At 28.9% G+C, this 15,316-nt stretch overlaps 2 protein-coding genes across 4 annotated transcripts; both read right to left on the reverse strand.

Moving 5' to 3' along the window:
* Positions 1-5,786: 5,786 nt before the first annotated feature.
* Positions 5,787-8,846, reverse strand: LOC105250583. 2 transcript variants are annotated; one of them, XM_011256748.3, is made up of 5 exons: positions 8,630-8,846; positions 7,224-7,461; positions 6,700-7,016; positions 6,246-6,460; positions 5,787-6,146 (listed from the first exon to the last, which is right to left on the reverse strand). In XM_011256748.3, exons 1-5 carry the CDS (start codon positions 8,688-8,690, stop codon positions 6,036-6,038), a joined length of 942 nt encoding a protein of 313 aa, XP_011255050.2. In that variant the 5' UTR covers positions 8,691-8,846; the 3' UTR covers positions 5,787-6,035. The 2 variants fall into 2 exon arrangements, with proteins under 2 accessions (XP_011255050.2, XP_019882898.1); XM_020027339.2 differs by having other exon boundaries at positions 5,791-6,087; positions 8,630-8,838.
* Positions 8,847-9,417: 571 nt separating this feature from the next.
* On the reverse strand, positions 9,418-13,193 carry LOC105250582 (hypothetical protein). 2 transcript variants are annotated; one of them, XM_025408316.1, is made up of 7 exons: positions 13,063-13,193; positions 11,336-11,467; positions 11,033-11,239; positions 10,712-10,933; positions 10,417-10,620; positions 10,101-10,316; positions 9,418-9,999 (listed from the first exon to the last, which is right to left on the reverse strand). In XM_025408316.1, the coding sequence occupies exons 1-7, from the start codon at positions 13,118-13,120 to the stop codon at positions 9,530-9,532; spliced, it is 1,509 nt and encodes a 502-aa protein (XP_025264101.1). In that variant the 5' UTR covers positions 13,121-13,193; the 3' UTR covers positions 9,418-9,529. The 2 variants fall into 2 exon arrangements, with proteins under 2 accessions (XP_025264101.1, XP_011255049.1); XM_011256747.3 differs by having other exon boundaries at positions 9,422-9,999; positions 11,033-11,242.
* Positions 13,194-15,316: the final 2,123 nt, after the last annotated feature.

Here is a 15,316-nt window from a genome sequence, read left to right on the forward strand (position 1 = left end):
TTGATGTAATTATGTAACGTGAGCCACCTCCATCGCTTTTTACCGCACATCTCACGTCGCGCCGCGCGGAATAGCGTTGATTTTTTAAATTTTCCGAGGGAATTCCCGCCATATATATGTAGTGCATACACGATCGATTTGAAATACTTCTCTTTGAGACTAATATGCGCGTCAATACGCATGAGAACAAAATTAAAGTGACTATTGAATAAGATCAAAAGCAAGAAAAAATTGTGCTTTATAACTCACTATGTATACAGTGTGTGTATAATTTTTATATTTAAATTTATCTTGTGATTTTTCAGAAGTGTTATAATAATATTAAGGGAACTTATTAAAATTCAATTTCTTTCTAATATATCATCTTTAGAGAGAAAATTGAAATAAACAAAACTTATTTTAGATCAGTAAGCGTTTTAAACACTGCTCTCCAAAATAAATGAAATATCTCCTAAATAAAAATTTTTAAAATACATAAGACGTAAATACGTGCAAAGTTTAAAGGTATAAAAAATAAAGTTGCGATAGTTTTTGAAAAATTTTTTGAATTAGTATAGTGTATATTTTATAAATATAAATTAGGTTTATATTACAATATTATTTAGTATTAATTTGTCCTTAATATAAATTTAAAAAATGAATAGGTTTTTAAAAATACACCAAAAAATAATATATGTGTGTTTTACTATTATATGTACATAAAATTTTTTATAAAATTATGAATATATTTTTTAAAGAGAAATTACTGAAACATATAATTGGAATAAGAATATGTATAAAACGTATTCTTTTTCTCATAACTCTTTTTATATATTATACATTTCTTTATTTTAGAAATAATATAAATATTAATGAGAGAATGAAATAATTGGTATTAATAATAATATTATTAAATCATAAATATTGATACTCTCGAGCACGTGCGCGACAAAAAAAAATATAAAAAAATTAATAATCACACGTTATCAATCACTCTTTATTGCATCTGAGGTGTTGTTAGACTATGAGGAAGTGACGGAAATATTATTAAAAAATAAAAGAGAGAGAGAGAGAGCGAGAGAGAAGATTTAATCTTCATTAAAGAACTACTAAAATCTTTTAATAAATGACTACCAAGAATATCATATAAACGGTGATATACCGGTTTCCGAATAGCGTTATTATGCATAATGAAGTATACAGGCATGTTGTTCATCAATTCATCGTTAATCTGAATAACTACTTTTATTATCTACATTTTTTCGGTCTTTCATGTTATTTTTAGCGTATATATTCTAATACGATATGTATAATTATTCAATAATTATTGCGTTATATACTTTAACTAATAGTAGAATAAATCCTGGTATCGAGGTATATTGCCGGAATTAAACACTTTTCATACATTAAACATGCTGGCTCAAGATTTCCTAGCTTGAGCGTATGTATATATTAATTAACGTTGGGAAATCTTAGTATTCTTTCTCGTCATGCTTAATGAATCCGTGATTCACATACAAAATATATCAAAAATACTAAAAAACGCAATTCTTTGTCTATTTATAACATTATTTTAAAATTAATTTTTTTCTCCTTTTTTTCTCACTGTGAATTTCCTTTATTTAAAAAATTATTAACTTATTAATTTCGAAACAACTTTATTTTTATTAATTTTTATTAATTCTAATATTTTTTTCTAAAAAAATATAACTTGTACTTTTTTTTTAATTTGAAATCACTCTAATTGCGTCGAGGCTATTAATTTTTATTATGATTAGCGTTGCAGTTTGAAGTAATTATCAAGTTACATATGCAAATCCAGTTAATATTTTTTACTTGTTTCTCAAAGCCGTAATAACATTTGTGTGTGTTGCATCCGTCGATCATATTACCAAGCTCATGTGTAAATTTTCGCATATCTTATCACATCAATCATATACATATCATTTTGCTTTTTAAAAACAGAAAACGAGTTTCCAAGTATTTTAAGCGAATATATGATGCAATAACTACATTTGTTAATGTTAACTACATTTTTATTCAAGATACAATTTACAACAACAAATTACGCTAATATATATTTTTATATATGATAATCAATGATGATATTCAATAATCATATTTAACAATTTACACACACACATATGCTTCTCTCTCTCTCTCTCTCTCTCTCTCTCTCTCTCTCTCTCTCTCTCTCTCTCTCTCTCCCCTTTCTTTTTTTTTCTTTCCCTTCTACACATATATACACATAAAATAATAGCTTTGTAAAATATTATTCATGTTTACGTGTCATTCTTATCGGTAATTTCGTCATATGTGCGCTATAATATATCAATTAAATATTCTACTTAATATTTTTTACTTACGTCATCAATAACACGTTGTGCGCGTTTGCGGGCGGAAATGAATAGATTTACTAAGAAAATATTATGCAGATTTGATTTTTCTAGAATGGTCCATAATTACTTACAGCTGTAGTTAGTGAAAATATCTAACTGTATAATTGGTATAATTGGGTTTGTATAATTGGTTTACTTGAATTGTGCATAAATAAAACCGTGAACAAGTGGTCGAGATATGTTGTCACATATCATCTTCCTGGTGACTGCGAAAGAATACATTTAGCCTTGATTGAAGGTATATCAAATTCAGAATTTATAATCACTTTCTGATGATGGAGAGCCGTAATGAAAATCCCTTTAAAGAAAATTATTGATTCGACGAAAATGATCCTTCTTCAATCAATTAGCACATCATATATAAATTTTCGTAATAATCTAGTATAATGCGAAATATTCTACTTTATGAATATGTATTTCCTTATATTTTAAGTATCTCCTAAAATAATAAAAATTAACTAAATTTAGTATAATTGATGCATGTGTTCCACATATTTAATATAGATTAATAAAACATATTATAATTTATTTATGAATACAATTTATATGAAAATAATTTTATTTTGAATTTTCGTCGTAGTTACTTTTTTAGCATTAATTGTATATAAATCTACATAATTGCTATGGTGTTTAATGCGCGGAAATTTTTCAAAACAAATTTACTCCGAATGAAAAAATAATATTACGCATTCCTCTTTGTAGATTGTTCTCACGATTCAAATTGGTAGCGAAGATTATCGGTATGCTAATTTAAATGAGCATGTACAAAAAAATTATAAAAGCAAGATAATTATTAAGATAGTAGATAGTACTTGTAATTATTATTGAATATCATATATGTGGGTAGAAACCATTGCAAGAAACATTTTTTACAACATGAATGTCTAACTTTACTTTATGTAAAATAGATTAATATATTTAAATGAAATTACATATTCAATATTTATTTTTACTCTTTTATTTTTATTTTTACAAAATAATTATACGCTCGTATTAATAACGCAATTTTACTTTTTAATTTTAAAGTTCTATTGTGTCAATAGTATTGACTGTTAAAAGTTTTTTTATATTTTAAAGATCATGATATACTATACATATATATATATATATATATATATATATATATATATAATTTTATCGTTATAACATTAATTTTAGACGTTTTAATTTGACCATTCTCCTTTTTGTTCAACTCAAATATTAGCGTTCAGAGAACATATCAAATATGTAAAAGTTAGACGATGTTGTGTATGCTTGCTCGTAAGCATACAATTATCTTATAGCTTAGAAAATTAACTGCACGCTCTCTAAGATACCCAGGGAATTTTTTTGCGTTATTATCAACAACTTAGTCATTCCGGTATTGCTAACTTTGTATTAATTTAAAAAAAAAAGAAACAAGACAAGCAGTACTGATTATCGGTTATTACATTAATTTTTAAATCTTATTACAAGTGTCTGCCTCTATATCATAACATTATTAGTTAACGCGAATATCATGAAATAAAAATCTATTGATATGTGATAGCCTCAACCTTGTGCCTCTTAAATAAACGTCCGTTCGTTCTACGTTAATTGCAGCGTACGAATAATCAAATCTCGCGGATAATCCCCGACCGGTTCCACGATAATTATTCTCGCTGTAGGTTTTTGTGAGTCAAACTGAGATGAGTCAGTGCCGAGACCTTGAATCTTGTATAATGTATCTCAGAGATACATCTCATAGATTCGCCGTTGATTCGATTAGGTTCCTCATCGATAACTCTGATCTCGTATTTCTTATAATTTTTTTAGATAATAATATTTTTTAAGAGAGACATCGAAACGTTCCGTTTTATAGATAAACATTTGAATATCTTTTATTCGTTTTCGATTTTTCAAAAAGCTCAAATTTTTCCATTTATATATCTAATCAAAAGATGTAAAGATGAGCGCAACATCCTTCTAAGAAGTTAAATTCATGGAAAGATAGTTGCTATTTAAATTCATACATGTGATTAACTGCTGTCATCATTTGATTTAATGATGTACAAATAAAAGAAATATGCTATCACGTTCATTATTGTAATTTCATAAAAAATTAACTTAATCTCAAGATTCTTCTGCGCGAAGAATAATTTAATTAAATGAGATATATTTATCATTATTGAAAAGCTGATACATTAAATAATTTTTTATATAAATATTTAATTCTTAAATGAAACTATACTTGAATTTCAGACAAACCTTTGTCGATTATAGATCTTTTTGCATTATTAATGATATGTTATTGTCACTTTACATATTCTTGGAACAAGTTACATTTTATTTTTTTGTTAAACAATATTAGATTTTCATTAATAATGTACTGTGTACCTGTGATATCAATGAGCTTAACTCATATACCATCTGTTGATATTATTGCTAAGAATTATTAACACCGTGGATACGACAGATTCTTCAGTTACTCTATAAGATATTCAAATCATCAGCTCTTTCAAAGATGTCGCGGAAAGTTCAAAATTACATCTCGAATCCTTCAGAATCCTCCATATTATTGACCTCCACCTACATTCAAATTGGAGTCAATTCAGATATCAAACATGATAAACATATAAATAAATATTTATATGTTTATCATGACAATCACTACATACTAATTAGTATTACTAATTAGTAATTCCACGAAAATCAAGTTTAAAGATCCGTCAAGCTCATTTCTTTCAATAAATAAATTATTTATTATTATATATTTAATAAATAGTGACTTCAACGCATGTTATAATGGAACAGGCATTTTATAAAACTTAAAATATGTAATGAATATAAGAGCTTTATTATTTATATCATGACTGCAAGATATGTAGAATCTTTAATATTTCACTTTTATATTTTTCTTTTATCTAGTTTTTAAAGAGAGAGAGAGAGAGAGAGAGAGAGAGAGAGAGAGAGAGAGAGAGAGAGAGAGAAGTTCATATCTCATTACAATTTATCTTCTCGCGAATCATTTTCCAAGAAACGCGATAAAGCACGCAGAATTTTAAAGTGATAGGAGAAATAATAAATTACATCACGAACCGGGGGTAATTGCTAACGTAACTCAATTGGTGCTGTCATCTGTAGCCACTTTTACATTCTACCGGATACGTTTTTGCTACTAAAATATAACTATTAATAATAATAAAACTTGAAGATGGTCAAAATAAATTTATTTAAGATGTTTATAAAAAAATGAGTATAAATATTGAAACGTACAATTATTGAAACTTTAAAAAAATATCAGTTATTGAAGAATATCGATATCATCACAAGTTTTATAATTCATTATTGATAAAAGATATTACGGAGAAGAGAAATGTATAAAATGCATATTTAATCGATTGCTTTATTGAGATCGACTATACAATAAATACAAAAATATCTATCATAATATAAAATTCAAACTGATATAAAATAAATAAATATTTCTTTTCCCTTCCATTATACAACATCGAGCAATTCGCCAACAGCCTGCGCGAGATTAGATAATATATCATTGCCAGGTTGTCTTTGCACAGAATCTTTGCTTCCGACGTATTGCAATGGTATAATCTGACTTTGTATACTCCCACCTTTAGGGAAGAATTCTTCTGACGACGCAATTGCTTGAGCATTGACCCGCGTGACGGAATTCCCACCTTAGCGTCCCGAGGTCGATGTACCCTTGGAATTGTCTTCACCGAAAGAACCACTAGAAACAAGATTGGAAGTCGCACTTTCCCAACTTTGAGTGTCCCCGGAGGTATATTCCTGACCGATTGACGAGGACATAAAATTCGTAAGACCTACGTTGGCCTAAGAGACCGGATCATCGGTCGAAAAACCGTAAGAGAAAGCGTTTGAACTTACTTGACGACTCGTCGATCCATGAGTTTGATCAGTCCAAGAGTCGCGCGGTTTATGTTCGATTGATAAACCTGGCCGGGAAAATATTCCATGATCAGGTCGCCACATGTGGATATGAATCGTCGGCTTTTCTTCTCGTCTGAACGTGCCAAATGCATCGATATTCAATGTCGGTCGTGTTCCATCATGTGGTTTCCAGATGGTCAACGTGGGTCGATCTGAAATAATGAATTTTAAATCTCGAATGTGAGAAAATATTGAACTTTAATCTTCAAATATTTCAACAGTTAAAATCAAACGTTAAGATTTATATAATAATATTCAGAAAGCATTTTATAAATAACAATTATTTGGCTTTAACAGAGCATATTCTCCCGAATTTTTTATGTATAAATAATTTATATGATAAGAATTGAAGACAATAAAAGAGAAAAAAAATGTAATCGACTCCACTTGCCATTACGTCCATCGTTTGGACCAACATTGTTCCATGACGGCCGATATGGATATTGCATATTGACGGCAGCTTGTGGGAAGAATTGTCCTTGATTGCCACCAGTTGCAGCAGAAGATTGTGAGGCACCAACGGAAGATGTAGCACCGGTAATCGCATGTCCATTTTCGACTATTCCGAAAGAAGTTGCAGTTGCTTGACCGAAACTGTATGAATGGCTTTCGGTTTTGCCACTGTCGCTGTAGGCTTTCGCGCCTGCCGTAGAAATTCCTGATAATCCTGCGGCAACAGTCTCAGATTTACTTACGGAAACAGCAGATCTAAAAAATAACAATTGTCTTTTATATATTTTCTTATTATTTATATTTTTTTTTATAGAGAAAATAAGTTAATTCAAGATATTATTTGCAATCGAGAAATAAAAAAATAATTATACGTCTCACACACGTATAAAATTAAATAATAAATATTACTAAAAAATTTTAATTGGAGATATATTCAGCAACTATTTTAAGTAAATTATTTACCCATCAATTCCGTATTTTGTGGGATGGTTGTAACTGTTGCTTTCCGAGAAGCTAATACCGTCAAGGCTTGCGCCCAGACTGACAGAATGCGCATTGTTATCTCCCGCGTTCAAACTGACAGTTGCCGTGACAGGGATGAAGGAGAGGAAACGCTCCTGAAGTTCTTCATCACTTGACATTTTGACGACTAACCCCGGTGTTAGTTCCGGTGGCGTGTTTCGTCGTCGCTCATGTTCGTCTGTTCAATGAAAATGTTTTTTCAAGTATCTAAAAACTAGGAAGCAAAAGGAAAAACTTCGTCTATTTTTCGTCTATTTTATCAAATTGTTTCCATAATTGTATATTTGTATAATTTACTTATGAAGAGAAATTTAAAAACAGCATTCTTAATCTCCAAAATGTAACACTTTTATTTGCGAGTTTCACGAATATAATAAATGCACGTTTTCCTGTGATTTAATTTGATAATAATAATTATCTCTCTCTTGCTCAATCTCTCTTTTTCTCTTTAAAATAATACGAAATCTTGATTATGCTAATTTAAATTAAATGGGAAAACGATATTATATAACAGAATGTAAAAGTTGCATTGCCATATACTTGGATAGATATATCGTTAAATAGTTTTAATAGACGAATTACATTTGTTCATGTAATCGTTTCATATAAAATTGCAATCAGATAAACATTGTTGATTACTCATTTTTCATGATGAATCATTATCTTGTTAATTACAGTTTCTACTATTCTATTGTTTTGCAGCTTTGTTATTTTTCCTAGAACCATATGCGGATGAGCGATGTTTTGTGTTAACACGCTCACACAAAAATTGCATTTGTTATAGATTAATTATAAGTTTTGTATATAATTTAGCTAGAAAATTATATAGCGCGTTAGAGATAATTTACTTTTTTTACACAGACTTTGCTTCTTTTCACACTTTTCGGAAAAAATAGTACAAAGATGCTTTATAATTATATAATAACAATTATTTTGAATAAATTCGAAACATATTTTATACTTATATACTGCTAATTCTTCACATAATGTTAGTTTATTCAAGTTAAATTATATTAATCTGTCGAATATTAAATCTTTAAGATATTAAAGTGTCACAAGATACTTATAAAAAGTAGCTAAATATCAATAAATATTTTTCTTTATTTTTAGAATGTGAGAATTTTATAACGATTTATATATTTGTCAGAGATTATAAAATTCATCAATATTGTAACGAGGACATACTATCGACTATAACACATGTATAACAGATTTGAAAAGAATATTTTCAGCTAATATGGCACTCGCAATAACACACTCGCATATAAATTCATTCCTCGATGTCGTCGATACCGACGTGCGCGCGACGCTTATATTTCTTTAAGTTTCCGAGATATTTTCCTCACCTGCTCGTCCAAACGATAGCACGAGTGTTAGCAGGAGGATGCTACCGACGTTCTTCGCCATCTCTGAAAACGTTCTGACTGGATCGTGGCAGCGCTCTGCCCTTTTTTAATAACTATGCATGGCCTTAGAATGAATATTACAATGCAGGACGCGTTTATCTACGTGATACTCCTTAGGTGAATTGTTGCGCAATGACGCGAATCATAAGAGAGAAATGTGATTTTCAATGATAAACAGATATCAAGGATCTATAAATAAAACTTTGGATTATTTAATATATATCTCGTTAAGTTGGAGTATATTATAATAATTTCGAAGATATTTAATCAACTTTTACAAGCAAATTTTGTTAATCCTTCGTAATAATTCTTATCATAGTAGATTTTACGGAGTTCTGAAATGTTTGTAATAAAATTGATTAAATTTATAAGGATAAATGATGTATAACGATTATTTAATAAGCAATATGTAACTTATATATTTCAATTTAATATTTATAAAATCATGTAATGTATAAATGTGTATAAAATCATGTAAAATCTATAAGAACTCTTAACCTAAGAAAATATCTTTATTTTCAATTAAAAATATTATTTTGTTTATCTTGTATGTATTCGCAATAAAATAATATATATTCCCCCCATAATATATTTATAATCATACATAAAAGAAACGAATAGAATCCTAGGAGCAACTTATTTTTGAAGAAACAAAGATACAAGAATTATTTGAAATTTAAAGAAGATAAAATGCTTATATTTAAAAATTTAAATGCTTTGATATAAAAACGTATAATATTATTGATTTCTTAACTTTTTACTATCATTTCAATATTTTTTTTAATTTTGTAGATTTATTTATGATTGTAAATTTGACGTTCCAATGTCTCCTTATATTTCTCAAGTAGTGTTCAATAGTCTTACCAATTGTCCGAATGTAATTGAATCTTCTGGGTTGTCTGGATTAATTATTATTTTCTTATCAAGGGCAATCGGTGCCTCAAACGTTTCATTGTTATTTGTTATTGATATAAACATATTTTCAGCTTCTTGTTCAAATTGTTCAGGCTTTTCTTCATTTTTAATGGTTGTCAATTCAAGTTTTTCAAAGATTGTCGATTCAATTGGGATTATTACATTTTCTGGTGTTTTGTTGGTTGGTGCGATTTCAGGTGTATGTAATGGATCTTTTTCATCAACAAGTTTATCCTTTTTATCGTCATGTTTAATTGGCACAGGCTTTTGAGTATTCGTCGATTCATCCGGCGTAGGAATGATGGTTGTTTGAGTCACAGTTTCTTGTGTGTTGTTATTCGAAACGATACTCTCTGATGGAGACGGATACTCCTTTTTATTTTCCGGGCTGTTTGCTGAAAAAAAATGTTTAATTATTACATATTTGTTCTTAGTAAATAAATATATGTTTTATATACAATATTAGAATATAATATATTGCATCTCAAGAATTTACCTGCGATCTCTTTTAATTGATTGATAACGAATCTGAATTTAATTTTTAACACTTCCAAATTCTCCTCGATATTAACTATATCACTATCGAACAACCTGTTCAAACGTGACAATATCATATATACTTCCGGGGATTCTAATGTCCATGGGGTTCCCATTATATCTAATTTCACACTTGATGGTATCGGATCTGTTTGTTCTCCTTTTTCCTCATTTACTGTGATAAAATAAAACGTTTAATTATTACATATATGTTCTTAACAAATAAATATATGTTTTATATATTAGAATATTATATATGCATCTCAAGAATTTACCTTCGGCCTGTAAAAGTTTGTTAATGTCTTTGTAGGATTTTTCTAAGTTTTCCAACGTTGTTCTGATAAAATGAAAAAGATCATTGAACGAATCGGTTAAATATGCCGATCTTGTTGAACGGGACTGAATCATATCTTTGATTGGTTCACCCCAGAATGACCCGTGATGCACGAACATATGACCTGTTTGTTGTTCTTTTGTTGCTGATAAATAAAATGTTTAATAATCACATATTTCTTAGTAAATTTATGTTTTATATATTAGAATATAATATATTGCGTCTCAAGAATTTACCTCTGATCTCTTTTAAATGATCAATAACGAGTTCGTAGTTAGTTTTTAACGATCCCAAATTGTTCTTGACATAATCTATATCATCATCAAATTTCTTGGTCCACTGGTCCGATACCGATTCCGCTAGCAATGGGTTCGAAAGAAAATCGAAATAAAATATATATTTTCTTAATTCTGTGGTTAATGATATCTGATCTATTTGTTGTCTTTTTTCCCCAATTGCTGTGATAAATAAAATGTTTAATTATTATATATTTGTTCTTAGTAAATAAATATATATTTTATATGTTAGAATATTATATATGCATCTCAAGAATTTACCTTCGGCATTATGTGAAAATTCGTTAAAGAATTGATACTGTCTTTCTAAAACGTCCAACTTTTCTTTGATCCTAGCAAGATTATCATCGAACGAATTGCTTAAATATTGCGCCATTCCTGGCGATCTTGCTGAACGGGGCAGAAATATATCTTCGAATGGTGACTTGTGATACCCGAATATATCAACTGTTTGTTTTTTTTTCATAGCTTCTGGTAAATAAAATGTTTAATTATCACATATTTGTTTATAATAAATAAATATATGTTTTATACATTAGAATATTATGTGTCTCAGGAATTTACCTTCGTAGGCCGCCCTTATAATTTCCTCGCTAAGATGGCAGTATTCGCAGATACTTTCCGGAGTTTTCTTATTCTTGTCAGCAGGAGTATGCTCAATAGGATGATTTTCAGATATCATTTTCGAAGGATAACCTATATAATAATATATAATAATATATATATATATATATATATATATATAATAATATATATATGCATTAAGTTATTCGAAAATTTCAATATTTCTATTAAATATTTATTGAATGAAAATGTTTAAAAAATGTATAGTCCATAAAAAATTTCTAATCGAAATAAAGCAACTTCTAAAATGTCACATACAGTTATTAATTTCATATCACTGTTATTACAATTAATATTTAATGCATTATATAATTAATATTTATTATATTATTAATACTTAATATATTATTAAATCAATAAATGATTTACGTAATATAGGAACAGATAAATAAGTTAAATATTGCAACTCAGTTTACATATGGAATACGTATATAAATCAGTAATCAGTTAGAATTGAAATACATTTCCAGAACTCTGTTGATCTTTTTAATTACTTTGAAGAAACTATTGCATTCTTTGCAATAAATTATACATTTTTATAATCCTTGTTTCGAATAATTATTATAATTTGAGTTTTATCGAATAATTCAAAGTTTAACTTTGAAATTGAACAGAATTCTTTAAATACTGAGAACCGCTAAAATAATCGAGTAATCCGAGAATTTACTTTGAGAGACACGTATGTACTGAAGAGATTGATAGAAGAAACATGCCGAAAGAAATATGCCGAGACATAAATATCAGGAGAAAGAACATTCCAAGAGTCTCTCGAATATTGTAGATAAGGAATTGTAACGACTAATCTGGAATATTCTTATATATTCCAGAACAACAGCGTGATTCGAGCAGTTCGCGAATCTTTGAACTGTTAAAGAGAAGTTGTTAATTGTGTATTAATGTTATTAATTTACATAATAAATATATCTCTATTTACATTGAAAAATTGTAAATACTTTATCAATTGTCGTTATGTAAAGATTTTTTTCTTTATTTCTTATATTTTCATTTTTTTATTCCACGAGGATTAATTTGTTGAGTTCTATAAATTTATACCTTATCACACAAATACAATAGGCATTATTCATATTTTTTAAAACGAAGAAGAAAATTGAAAAGTAATTAAGAAAAACAATCTCGTATTCCCGCTTGTAACAAACATTTCTCGAGGAATATTAGTCAGCAATACATTTATTATTCTAATCAATAAACATGGTCATATAAATCATATGGAACTAATTACATATACAATATACGCAATTTATCATTTATCTATCGACTATTCATCTATGGTTTATAAAAAATGCATAAAAATGCAAAATGCGTTTGACGTTTTGCGTTTTACTTTTGCTGTCTTTTACGTGAGTCGCAATATTCATTCATCATATACATTCAATATATACATTATTTGGCACAATAATATTCTTACTATTCTATAAACTCAAACATATTTTGCTCGTATATCAATTAACAGCTGCGAAAATTTCTTGATTATTACCAAAAATTGCACAAATAATTAAACTTGCAATTGTTTTAATTCATTAAAATTCATCACATATCAAAATTTGTTATACATTATTGAATTTTTATTATTATAATATATAAGATTAGCATAGACTTATAAAACTAATAAAACAAAAATAACTTATGGAATATGATAGCTCTCTTACCTGCCACCTCTCCATATTGTATAATAACGATTATTGCCAACAATAGAATCCACTTCATGATTTTTGAAAATTTCTTGAGTCGCAAGATAGAATCTGGAAACTAGGACCTGACAACCCGACCCTTACTGAACCTTCCTGAGATGCGTTCAACTTATATAAGGCACGGAGCAATAGGTCTTGCGTTAAAAAACTTATCGCCAACCATTAAGTCTACATATCATAGTCCACTCTTCGTTACTTTAAGCCTTACTACTGTTCGTTAATGCATTCCAGTTTTTTGTAAAAAAAGGAAAAAGAGCAAAGTGTCACCTACTAATGATTCAAAAGAAAAAAAACAAGCTATTTTTGAAATTTCCGGAGATATTTGAAAGATTTTTGAAAACAAAGGTAGAAAAAAATGTGCGATAATTTCTATTTTTCCTGCTGCAGATAGGTGCGCCTCGTGTGAATTATGTGTATAATACTGAGAAGCAATACACAATCAATCTGTTACGAAATATTTCGCGTAACAAAGCTCGCACTTTTCGTGGTGAACTCTCGCTGTTGCCAGCGGCGGATATCCGGCAAAGGAAATCGTGATGCACTTTAATTATTCGAGCTAATCTTTTAATGTTTTACACACGCAAACGGTTAAATATACTAAGTTCAATAATCTTTGGAAGAAGATTGTCACGCCGTCCAATCATCAATAATGAATGAGTCATAAAATTTAAATGGTTATACGAAATATATGCTGAGTCAAATGATTAAATAAAGTCAAACATATTTTGTCTCGACATTGAATCTGACGCGCAGACATAAAGCAAAATATAATATTTGCGGATATATTCGCATTTTTCACCTTATACATTTATTATGGTTATACGATATTAATAAATTAAAAAGCACAATATATATAATTGGAATATTTCTTATTAATAATTATATATTTTAATATTTATTTTATTATATTTTTTAATATTTACATCTCTAGAAATCAGTATATAATCTTCTCTTTTATAATTTCTCTTTAATTTGCATTTAATTAATGCTATTTGTTTTGTATATAAACAAACAAAAATTTATTAATACTCTAAATACTATATCATATATGTTATAAATAATTATGATTTTGAACATAGAGATCAAAGTCATCCACAAAATGCATGCATATTCGACCAGTGATCAAGCTTGCTGAATCTTAAAGACGAAGCGCGGCATTTTACTTTCGAGAATACAATGGAGCGGTTAGGAAGAAACGACCATCGCATTATTGCGCAGAAGGTAATCAAGTTTGTCGATGGGTATTTCCCGAAGCCCCGCGTCAGTCGATCATTTAAAAAGAAAAATATTCGCCCATAAGTATAATCGATGCTATGTGAACGATTTTCAGACATTTCGATTACAATTAAAATTTATATCGGAAGTCGTAATTAGTCAAATCATGTTCGACGATCTTTTAAGAGAGATCGACATTTGCATCTGTTTTGAAGTAGAATGTTACCAACCGGTCGCGAAATTGTTGAGTAACGAAAATTACTTGTAATAAAAATATATTATATTACTCTTTTATATTATTTTCATTCTCGGAGAGGAAATCGAAAGAAAATTATGTATAATCGCCGCGTGTGTCTTCATGAAAACCGAAAATAAATCCATTGCTTACAAATTCGTCTGGTAATATACGTCTCGCTACAACTGTATAAACAAAAATACAAATTTTTGTATCTGCAACGTGAACAACACGTCGGCTCATTGAGCGACATTAACGTCGATTCCCTTAATATTTCTGTTGCACCATTTTTCACTTGAACAGAATATTTTTTATCATTTATTGAGAAAACATACGAGCCTGAGTCACGTCGCGCCATGACTAAACGAATAATAACACAAAAGACGGCTCATCGCGTTAAAACATTTTATTCGCTATAATTCGTTTAAATGACGCGGTTACATTGTAGAAATTCTGTGAATATAGCTAAGAAGGTATTAATTTGATAAAGCTGCTACCCAATAATCAATCGTTAGTAAAATTAGCCTGATCGATTGATTGGAAAATACGCGTTTAAGCTCCGAGCCCGCGGCTTTAAAGGGACCATAGAATGTCGGAATAATCGCGATTATCCTGGATCGATCAACAGTCTAACAGGATGTGGAAACCGGTCGTGATTATTTCCCGCGCGCGACAGATCATTATTATTCATAAACAATTACGCGCATGGTTGTCTAATTAATGATAATACTAGGCGAATATCGACCATTGAAAATGATATTC

Source organism: Camponotus floridanus, unplaced genomic scaffold (genome assembly GCF_003227725.1).
Source record: "Camponotus floridanus strain SB8 unplaced genomic scaffold, Cflo_v7.5 scaffold20, whole genome shotgun sequence".
Taxonomy (NCBI): Eukaryota; Metazoa; Arthropoda; class Insecta; order Hymenoptera; family Formicidae; genus Camponotus; species Camponotus floridanus.

Excerpts from the sequence above, each read along its gene's own strand:
- LOC105250583 (XM_011256748.3), bottom strand. The coding sequence starts at position 8,690 with ATGGCGAAGAACGTCGGTAGCATCCTCCTGCTAACACTCGTGCTATCG. Across the intron at positions 7,462-8,629 it reads GCTATCGTTTGGACGAGCAG|ACGAACATGAGCGACGACGA; the intron begins GTGAGGAAAATA and ends TTCATTGAACAG. Across the intron at positions 7,017-7,223 it reads ACAAAATACGGAATTGATGG|ATCTGCTGTTTCCGTAAGTA; the intron begins GTAAATAATTTA and ends GTTATTTTTTAG.
- LOC105250582 (XM_011256747.3), bottom strand. The coding sequence starts at position 13,120 with ATGAAGTGGATTCTATTGTTGGCAATAATCGTTATTATACAATATGGA. Across the intron at positions 11,468-13,062 it reads ACAATATGGAGAGGTGGCAG|GTTATCCTTCGAAAATGATA; the intron begins GTAAGAGAGCTA and ends ATTATTATATAG. Across the intron at positions 10,000-10,100 it reads TCAATTAAAAGAGATCGCAG|CAAACAGCCCGGAAAATAAA; the intron begins GTAAATTCTTGA and ends ATTTTTTTTCAG.